The 11,264-nt window shown below is 40.8% G+C and overlaps 1 protein-coding gene across 1 annotated transcript; it reads left to right on the forward strand.

The window, feature by feature from the left end:
- Window positions 1–9,984: 9,984 nt before the first annotated feature.
- On the forward strand, window positions 9,985–10,947 carry LOC134079636 (odorant receptor 131-2-like). Its single transcript, XM_062535727.1, has one exon. It carries the CDS (start codon window positions 9,985–9,987, stop codon window positions 10,945–10,947), a length of 963 nt encoding a protein of 320 aa, XP_062391711.1.
- Window positions 10,948–11,264: the final 317 nt, after the last annotated feature.

Here is an 11,264-nt window from a genome sequence, read left to right on the forward strand (position 1 = left end):
ATATTTACATGCCTAACTAATACTTTCGACCCTTGTCTACATATTTTAATGATTAAAACTATATGTTTGTATTGAACTATTGAGATAATTTCATTTTCTCATGCGTTGTGTCAGTGTCTGCCACGGAGGGAACAGGAGTTTGCCTGAAGTCACTGGCTAGCTTACGTATCTACCTAGTAAAAGTCACTTGTCACAGCAATAACTCTTTGAAACATCAGCGGTATCATTTGTTACATTTTACTCTCGTTCCCGCTGAACGAAGCTAAAAGTTGTATCGCCAGACTCACAGAATGGCTGGGTGAACGGGAACAAGGTAAATATCGTTTGTTTTGCTCGAGGGGAGGTACCGTGGGAAATGAGCGTATTTCCAAAAATGGCGGAATATCCCTCTAAAGCCTACAGTACATAACACTAGCCTGGCTAGCGCTTACCACTTCTCAAAGGAGATGTGGTCTGCCAACAAGACGTTAATTTTCTCGTATTTTAAAAAATGCCCAGATCCGTTCATTGGGCGCCACAGATGTCTATCAAATGCGCATAGCTCATGCAACACGGTCTCACACCCAACTCGTCGAATGAGGACGCATGCCAAGCCCCTTGGCGTCAATATCGGAAGTCGAAGGTGCCCCAGGGCTGCCATTGTCATCAGTGTAAATCCTTTGGCGTCGAATGTAGACGCAAGAAGGCAACGAAAACTTCTCGGATGTTCTGTGATTGGTCACCAACATCAGGCGAAAATGTGGGTGTTAGTGTCCAGACTGCCTTAGCAGCGTGAATGAAATCACCGCGCAAGGCAGGATGGGAACACCCAGGCTAACATAACACACTATCCATTGTAACAGCATCATGAAGAGCAATTGTCTTGTGCGATCATTCCCCCTCCCCCACACTCGTCTAACCAGTTCACTCACATTACCTATATGTGGCATTGAGGACGACTGCCTCCCTCCCCCCCCCTCTCTCACGGCATGCACTTGAAACGCCGATCAAAAGTTCTGACATGTTAAACTGACTTTAGTCATTAATTCACCACATGATAAAATGCTGTCGTATAGCTTGACGCACAGTAGCCTACGGTAGTCTATGCCTATCTCTGAATCGACATGAACATGCAGATATATATATTGTTGCTAGAAATGTATTTTGCGGAGCTAGGCCTACTAGTCGATGGTTACAATGAATCACCCTCACTGCCCTATCGCATATCTGACCATTCATTGTTACAATGTTACAAAATGCGCGATCTTCTCCGTGCATGTACGGTTATAAGTAAAGTGACAAGCGTAGGCATGTATTAAAGAGATTTCTATTAGATACATTTTATTTTCAGTTGTCAAAAGTGGTGGGGACAAAATCTGTGATTACAAAAGGTGCTGGGTACATATACCCAGCGTCCTCCGTTTTAAAATAGCCTAAACATTTCTAAGTATTCCTAGCATATAAATAGCCTAATGTCCATCTTGTCCATCTCTTTCGTCTTCGCCTTGTCAACTTTAGCCTATTCACGGAAATGCGGTCTTGTAACCGCAATGAATTAATTAATTAATCTAAGGTTGCCTATCGAGTCTTTCAGGTTGAATTGAAGGCTATTTCCTTCTGATAGGCCTATAGGCGATTTTCTAAAACCATTTTCATTCATTTCAACAATGGTTTATTGAAATGTCGTTTGATTAATTTCGCCAGTCATCGACTTCATTTTAATGATTAAATGAGATTAAATGAGTCGACTATTGACGGATATGCGGTCTTCATCGTTACATGCAGTTGAAATGCGGGTTGAAACTTTCTGCCACCTGGTGGTTGTTTGGGTACATTGCCTTAGCCTCGAAAAAAATCGGCTTGACAGCCTACGGGATCTCTTCGGGAGTCCCGCGGCAAAAGGTGCATTCTCAACCCGTACCCACTGTAGGCGACTTATAAAATGATTTATAAGTAATATTTTTTTTTTGCTGGACATGGAGAAGGTGGAAGAAGAGTTGGAGATGATGGCAGTGAGAGAAGGCTGGAGGAGGCTGTTGAAAAGGAAACTGGGAAGATGAGAGTGAGGAGTGGGAGAGGTCGACAGAGATTAGGGAGAGGGAGATGTCAACAGAGGAGAAGGGGTGGAGGGGAAAGGGGGTGAGCAGGAGCAAAAAGGGGAGGACCAAGAGCAGTGCAGATGAGAGACAATGAATTGAATGAAGAGGAACTTTGGTCTGAAACTCGTCTCTCCTACCATTGAGCCGTATGTCCAAGCAGGCCCAAAATGTACAGTCACCAATGTGGCCTTTATCGGTTTTAATATATTGATGGGCATCCACCGTTTGCCATGTCTTGCGGACTACTGGAGCACTGATAGCTGTCTCAGAGTATCGTACGTTGCAGACAGAATATCCCACAACCGGTTTGAATCCATATGTCAGTATATAACATTATATTATTAAATATAAAATATAAATTATTGATTTCTAAATAATGATGATTATAATTACTGTGCACAGTGTAACTTTTACATTTGTGTCACATGTTGTGACACAGTTAATTTTTCAGTGTTTCAATATGATTGTAATGACTTTGATATGACATGTAAAAAGATCTATATTTATTATCCTAATCTTATTCTACAACCTAGTAGCTAACAATACATCGTATTACCATTGTCTTCCTACCCCAGTGTTGTATTTGATGATGTGTGAACATTCACACTGATTCACAGCACAAAGGAAAATGTAAAATCTCTGGACCGCATTTCTCTGCTTTGCTAACAGAACAACTGAACCCCTCAATCACCTGATATGTTTATATGTTATACACAACAATACTAACATGTACCTACAGTACATGTTTTTATTATAACTTACTACCAAAACTTTTAGGATATTTAGGATTTATTTATTGTGACATAATAAGTGACCTGTTATCTGTAGTTATGATGAAATAAATGAGGTAATTTCACAACAACTATATGGTATCAGGGCTGGTATCAGGGCTGGTATCAGGGCTGTAAAATTTTTTTTTGTCTTTTCAAAAGGTTTTTTGTACGGTTGGGAGTTGTTGAAATCCTTTCGAAAAGACAAAACAGTATTTTACAGCCCTGATACCATATAGTTATTGTGAAACTATTTGTTCACTGATCGTTCTTATGTCAGCGACCATGGTTCGTATTTCTGCTGTAAACCTCGGTGTGATGTCGCTTCAGCGGTATGTGGCTATTTGTTTCCCTTTACACCACAGCGAGATGGCCACACAGAAAATGACAGTTGTATCAATTGCTGTAATCTGGATATTATGTTGCATAAGTCCTGTGATAGATATTTTATATTCACTGGTACAGAGTCCAGCATCCTTTAAAGACTCCATGTTCTGCACTCAGCAAGTGTTTTTTATGGCACCATGGCAAGTTACACTCTTTCAAGGCCTCAATGGATTTTTCTTTGTGGCTGTAACAACCATTATCATCTTCACATAAACCGCTCACAAAAAGTAAGGAAACTTGACTTTGGCCCATTATATCTCCACTTTAATAATACCAATCACTAAAGTGTTTTATGTCATTTTCATCGTTTATTAGTCACCTTTACAATGAGGTACAGCTTGTAAGCATTGGGCTCCCATGGAATGAGCAATAGGGATGTAACGATACACTCAACTCACGACTCGATATGGATCACGATTTTTTGTTCACGATACGATTTTATCACGATTTTTTTTTTTGATATTGATGCTGTTTGAAGAGGTTGCTCTAAAGAAAATCAAATTGCACCACTCCCTCTCCTTCCAAAGTATTACGTCCAACACCTCTCCTCTTAAAATAAATGGCAGGCCCTACTCTGCCCTGCAAAGCAAAAAGGCAGTAACTATGCAGAGTGCAAACTGAAAAAAAAAAGTTATGCTGTTGCTTAGCCTTATGGTTGTAGTTAATGTAGCAGTTATTGGAGTTTTTTTTTTTTTTTTACTTTACATTAGCTTATTTTTGGTACTTATCAGTCTTCATAACAACTTTAATGTCATGAAAATTATAATAACTAATTTTCGACCAAAAATGCAGTTAGGCCCTACTGCCTTTCTGCTTTGTAGGGCAGTAGGCTACTGTTATATGCTACATCATTATAGTTGTTCAAGTGCACACACTAAATGGAGAGCTAGGATTAAAATTCAGACTGTGCCTTTAAATAGGCAACTTTTCCCATCTATCAGCACAATGCTACAGTAAGCCATTTCCACTAAAACAATCAGCTCAATATTATGTGCAAGACTGATGTTTACCAAGCATGCAAACGTGTTAATCTCTTAGCACTATCGTCATACGTTTTCTCATAGTGAGATGGCTATCCCGACATATGTTCTGATGTAGCCTAGTACATGGGGCGCACGGAGGTGACCGGCGGGACAAACGCGAAATGACAAGGTGTTAACTAAACAATTGAGTAGACCTAAGGTCGACAGGCTTTGTGGTTAAAACGATGAAAACCAGTAGGTTAGTCTGTCACAGCTAACTTCGTTCAAGCACAGTAGCTTAGACTAGTTTACACGCGCAGAAATTAAAAGTCAATATCAGCATCACAAGATTGCTGTCATTATCGGAAAATCCAGACACGTCAAACTGGACGCGAACGCGTGGCAAAAACAAAACAACTTCATAAATGATGTCTTTTTCAAACCTTGAAAACACCACATTAAAATCCAAGCATTTTCAAGGATTTCAAGCACCCATACGAACCCTGACACACACACTCTAGTTCAAAGTTGTTGCCTACCGTCGTCTTCCCTCGTTCTGTGCCCCGTACCTTGACATAAGTCACGTGACTCATCGCGATTCATTTTTTCTATCAACCGGTGCGAATCGTCACGCATTTGTATCGATTTTTATTCGTGTCACGATGCATCGTTACATCCCTAATGAGCAACACAAGCAAACGTCTAAGTAGTGCCAACGGAAAATGTGCCAAAATGGCCTGTTATGCTGTTGGAATTCACCTTTGTTACTTCAAGCATTGACGATTGCACTCTCCCACAGAAATGAGGAAAACAAAACATGTTAGGCATACATTCGTTCATTTCATACTCAGTGTCAGGGTCCTCAGTAGCGTGTAGAGGATCCATATGCAGCCACAACAGCTAGGCACCTTCTTCTCATGCTGGTCACCAACCTGGCTAGATTCTGCTGTGGGATGGCATTCCATTCCTCGATAAGGATCTGATCAGTCAGCCAACCTGGTTCTGTTGGTGACTCTGGCACGTACAGCACACCCAAGCTGATCCCACAAGTGTTCAATTGGGTTGAGGTCTGGACTCAAATCACGACAGGCCATTCTATCCTCTCCACTCCCAAATTCTGGAGGTACTCTCTGATGATCCCAGCTCTATGGGGGCGGGCGTTGTCATCCTGGAGGATGGCATTTGGCCCAATATTCTGTAGATATGGAATTGCCACTGGCTCCAGAATCTCATCCCGGTATCTAAACTCACCTGGTAGCACTTGAAGCCCAAAACGAGATGTCTGGCAGCAGAACCCTATTACTGGCCATTTTGGCACATTTTTGGTACTACTCAGACATTTGGCTGTATTGCTCATTCCATGATTGCCCTATGCTTACAAGCTATACCTCATTGTAAAGGTGACAAATCAACGATAAAAATGATATGAAACACTTTACTGGTTGGTATTACTAAAGGGGAGATATAATGGGCCAAAGTCAAGTTTCCTTACTTTTTGTGAGCAGTTTATATCAGTGTAATAGTAGCAGCTCGATCTGCCTCAGCGGAAAAAGACTCAACTAAGAAAGCTAAGAGAACCGTCCTACTGCACCTTGGTCAGTTAGTGCTTTGTTTAAACAGCCTGATGTATGGGACCATAGAGAGAGCCCTGGCTCTGACCAGCAGCAGCCGCCTGTTCATGGACCTGCGCTACCTGAACTTTCTCTTTGTTATCATTCTGCCTCGGTGTCTGAGCCCCCTGATCTACGGCCTGAGAGACGATGTTGTCCTGCCGTTATTCCTTTACTATATCAGGTGTGGAACCCAAAAGGTAAAGCCCTCTGTAACGGCACACTAGGAGACTGTTGCATTAGAATAGAGTATGCCCTTCTTTAAGCAGATGGAGTTACAGTATGCTATACCAGATAGACACAGGAGACTCCTTGTGCTCTTTAGGTGTGGGATACCCCACAGCGGCCAAAAAGTCCATCTAACGCTACACAACATGGCACAGGATGCACCGTCATTGGCTAGCAGCAGTCACATACACGTCATATGTTGTATAGGCTCCGTAATGGCCCTACCACATGCACTGCCAAGATGCCCTACCAAAGGAGCAGCGCATCACTCAGAGCCTTTCACCAGGGTTATCAAGCGGGCACTTTCCTTCATCTGTGTTTAGTTGAGTTGCGCCCACGACACCTCCAGAGGGCTCAGTAGTGATGGCTGGCACCCCAATATGATCCCATGAAACGTAATGAGCCAGGGACAGAGCAGGCTCGTTTGAACAAGTGCATGATGCTGTTTTGTATAAGCATAATTCAGCCTACTCTTGCATTAGACTACACCTCAGTGGTGATCTCTGTACACGTGTGTGTGTGTGTGTGTGTGTGTGTGTGTGTGTGTGTGTGTGTGTGTGTGTGTGTGTGTGTGTGTATACATATGTATTATACACACACACACATCTAGTTTTTGGTCTATATGAAATGCAGTAATATTTGGTGATTGAGCTTTATTTCATGACGTCAGCATCAGGGGTTGCTGAATGAGAAAAGCTTTACATAATGTGTACTCATGTACAGTGTTGGTCAAGTTACTTGGAAAAAGTAATTAGTTACTGATTACTGATTACTTGTCCAAGAAAGTAATCCAGTTACTTTACTGATTACTTTTCCCCAAAAGTAATTAGTTACTTTACTTAGTTACGTTTCAAAAACACACTAACTAGGCTACACAACCTGAATATGCTGTAAAGCAATACACCTTTCAGCCTAATTTTATTCTTTCTGCATATTCCATCATATAAAATAGAATCAAATGCAGTGTTGTGCATAAACGAGTTCTGTGAACTATGAACTGCATGCAACACATTTGTAAATAAAGATCGTGAATTCGTTCAGATTATGTGAAATGAACAACGAGCGTCACTGCTGAGTTTCAATTAAACGTTGCGCAGTTAACCTGCATGTCACGCTCCAATCTTTCATCGATGCTGCGGATGTAACAGAGTACATGCTGCATTGTTGCAACAATACGGGCGCGCTGTCGGTGGTAAAATAAAAACATTAAGTCCTGTGACAGCGGCCGCATTCTGCGCCACCCCTCACTCAAACATACATAGAATCTGTAGCCTATAATTAACCGAAGAGTCGGACCTCCGTCTGGCAAACCTCATAGGCTACCGCAGGGGTTATGTCTGAAAGCGACTACAGAGAACGCAGATGATACAGGCTCTATTATTTACGGACATTTTGCTCATTGTCTCGCAAAGACTCCGACGGTTAATTATGTCCACCGAAAACAAGTTTGAACGTCAACGACCCCAATTTCGAATTTGAAAAGACATTTGAGTTGAAGCATCAGTCCAGAGTGAAAGCATAAGTCATCGAATGAAATGAAAGTAGAAAGAACAATAAAAGGGAAGTAAAGATAAGCAAAAGAAGTCCAAGTCCCGAACTATGGGAAAAGTTTAGGAAAACCCCAACTCATGTAGGCTGTTAAATGCAGCATGGTCATGCTCTCTCCCGCACTCTGTTGTCTCGTCTGTTGTTTACATCTCTCGCAATGCGTTGGACATTATACTGATTGTCACCAGACAGTCTCACAAAGCAATTAAAATCGCAGTTTAGTAACGCAGTAACGCAGCCTAAAGTAACGGTAATCTAATTACTGATTTTGCCATTGTAATCCCTTACTTTACTCGTTACTTGAAAAAAGTAATTGGATTACAGTAACGCGTTACTTCTAACGCGTTACTGCCCATCACTGCTCATGTAAGGGTGAAAAAATGCTAATGCACTTGTGTTCCCATATAGAATCTCTCTAATCCTAACGTTTGTGGTGAAAGAAGGATTTTGCCCCATTTTACCCTCTTCTATGCATCTGTTATTAAAACAAGGCACTAAAGATTACTGATCTTTTCCACAACCCTTTCATTTAAGTGTATTCATGGTAAGGAGTCCTGACAAACCAAAACATGTGTAGGAATACATTTGAACATTTAGGTAGTCCTTAGAATGACTGCTGAATCTGCCTGAGACTCTTTGACAAATCCTGAAAACTTAGTCCATCACCTATTTTCACACCAGAGGTGAAAGAGTGCTGACACAGTAACATACTGTATGTCTCCATTGAAGATGAAGTCAACGTTTGTTGAACTGTGGGCCAAGACGATATCCAGTGGCCTTATTAAAGCATATTAACTAAATGTAACCGTGTGCATGCAGTGATTGTGTAAATTGTGTAAAAGCTTTGTGGAGTACTTGTATTGAATGAAATATTTTGGCCATTTCAGTTGAGTTTATATCTGCTTGCTTGAGTATGCGCCTGTGATATACTGTATGTAGTTGATGATAAAAAAATCAATGTCTATGCAAAGTATCGCTGCTTGTCTGAGCTCTCCACTACAATTCAACAAAATGCTGACAGAAATTCTACAACATAAAACATATGTGCATGATGCCACATAATCTAAAGATGTACTCACATGACACTGACTATACACACACACACACACACACACACACACACACACACACACACACACACCACTTGCCACTTGTGGGACATGTCTCATGTCATGTTAGATCACATCCTGAGGGTCTACATTTTCAGGAAATATATGGTTTATACAGTATAGTTGAATCAGTTTTCCCTCCATGGTACAGACCAAAATGTGTTATGTGTGCACTTTTCACCTAAATCCACAGACCCCCATTCATTTCAATGGGGAATGTACTTAGTGGTCTACCAGTCTGACTATTTTCTGAATGAAGGGGTGAAGGCAATTAGTGTGGTGCAGTCAGTCACATCACACAGGACTCAATAATATTTCACATTCATCAATGCTCATTTACTGAACCCTTAAGAGAGAAAAACAGGTGAAATGCATGAATGAGCACAAGAATAGATTGTTGGAACACAATTCATCCACAAAATTCCTTACATTTTATCAATTTTAACGTGACTGTTGACAGTGCTTGACCTATCATAAGGCATATAAAAGTAAACTTTTATATTTTATATCGTTTATATATGTATATCCATGCTGAGGGCAGAATTGTCAACATTTTGAAAGAAATCTGAGTTGAAGCATAGTCTAGTCTAATCTAGTTACCGTACTGAGAATGCATGAAGCTATAATGTAAACAGAATGAACAGAAAACCGGCCAGATTTTCGGTTTAAGGAATAAGGTGGATAGGCCTAGTATGATTACAAAGGCCCATGGGATCCAGCATCATACCTGAGATACCTATAAAAGTGAGTGAACACATGGAACTGCCAGGTGGGTTGGGTTGGATGATGTCTGGTCCTCTAATCTTTCTCCGGGTTGTGGTAACAGTGGTCAATGTCAGCATTATAAATCTAAGCCCTTTTGATTGGAGTATTTTCACCACAGTTTTAGAGTGTTTAATTGGGTGGTTTTTGACATTTCATTTTAAGCCACATTTGTCATCATCTATTGTATCAAAATGTATATTATATCTCTGTAAATGCGCTGCTTTTGTAGTGTATTAGAATCAAGCTCTCTGTTTCAGAATGTCTAATGTGGTGCCTCTTTTATTATGCCGGTAAGCCACTTCATCATTGTTGTTGTAATTCGTTCTACTTTTGCACCAACAAATATGCATATGGTATCACTGTTTGACACTCTGGTATGAGGGCCACGTTTAGCACAAAGTAAGCACGCATAACACTGTTGTCAACAAAATATTGTTATTTGCAAAAGAGCTTTGTTTCTCTCTACTTGTACACCACTACAATGTCTTAACTAATCAATAGGGATTCTAAACTATACATAGCACATGATGACCATGACTAATCAATCAAATGAAGGCTCTTCCCTGGTACATCAGCAGATGTTTAAGGTAGAATTGAATGAGGGTCCACTGTCTAAACTTATTGTAGCCATTATCATGTCCCTGCTTTTCATGTGCATCAACAGCATCATGTTTCACACTCTCTTGAGTAAGCCTGTGTTTAGAGAGCTGCCTCGCTACATCCTCTTTGCCCACATGCTCTGCAACGACACAGTTCAATTGTACCTGGTCTCCCTTCTCTATATTTTGTCTTTAAATTTGCAGAAGATTCCTAAGGCTGTTTGTTCACTGTTTGTTCTCATATCTGCAACTACAGCTCGTATTTCTGCTTTAAACCTTGGTTTAATGTCTCTCGAGCGTTATGTGGCTATTTGTTTCCCTTTACACCACAGTGAGATGGCAACACAGAAAATGACGGGTGTATCAATTGCCATAATCTGGGTTTTAGGCTGCATAAGTCCTGCGATAGATATCTTATATGCACTGATAGTGAGCCCAGCATCTTTTAAAGACTCCATGTTCTGTACTCGACAGATGTTTATTTTTGCACCGTGGCAAAGAGATGTGTTTCAAGGGCTCAATGGATTTTTCTTTGTTACTGTAACAGCCATTATTGTCTTTACATATATCAGTGTTATTGTAGCAGCTCGATCTGCCACAGCGGATAAAGACTCTAAGAAAGCTCATAGAACGGTCCTTCTACACCTTGGTCAGTTAGTACTATGCCTTAACAGTTTGTTGTATGGAACCATAGAGAGGGCATTGGCTTTGACCAGCAGCAGTCGTCTGTTCATGGACCTGCGCTACCTGAACTATCTCTTTGTTCTCATTCTGCCTCGTTGTCTGAGCCCTCTGATCTACGGCCTGCGAGACGATACTGTTCGGCCCTTATTCCTCTACTATGTCAGGTGTGGAACCCAAAAGGTTAAGCCCTCTGTAACTGCACACTAGGGCAGAGTTGCTATAGATGAGTATAGATTATGTTTCGCCTTTTCAAGAGCTATTTCTGATCTGACATGAAATGACTATGTAAGCTTTGAAAGAAATGTTTAGGACATTAAAATTGCGCATGTTTGAATACAAGTTACTTTTTTGTCTGTAAATCAACACTTAACTGTGTCCATGAACTTAGGTTTGACAGAGATTGACATTTTGCAAACTATTCTGCTTCAATGTACTGCATGATGAAGAACAATTATACACATTTCAACACAAAAAAACACTTTCAAGCCCTTCTGCCCTCCTTCTACGGCAATAGGTGTGGTCTT

Source organism: Sardina pilchardus, chromosome 5 (assembly GCF_963854185.1).
Source record: "Sardina pilchardus chromosome 5, fSarPil1.1, whole genome shotgun sequence".
Lineage (NCBI taxonomy): Eukaryota > Metazoa > Chordata > Actinopteri > Clupeiformes > Clupeidae > Sardina > Sardina pilchardus.

Excerpts from the sequence above, each read along its gene's own strand:
- LOC134079636 (XM_062535727.1), top strand. The coding sequence starts at position 9,985 with ATGACCATGACTAATCAATCAAATGAAGGCTCTTCCCTGGTACATCAG.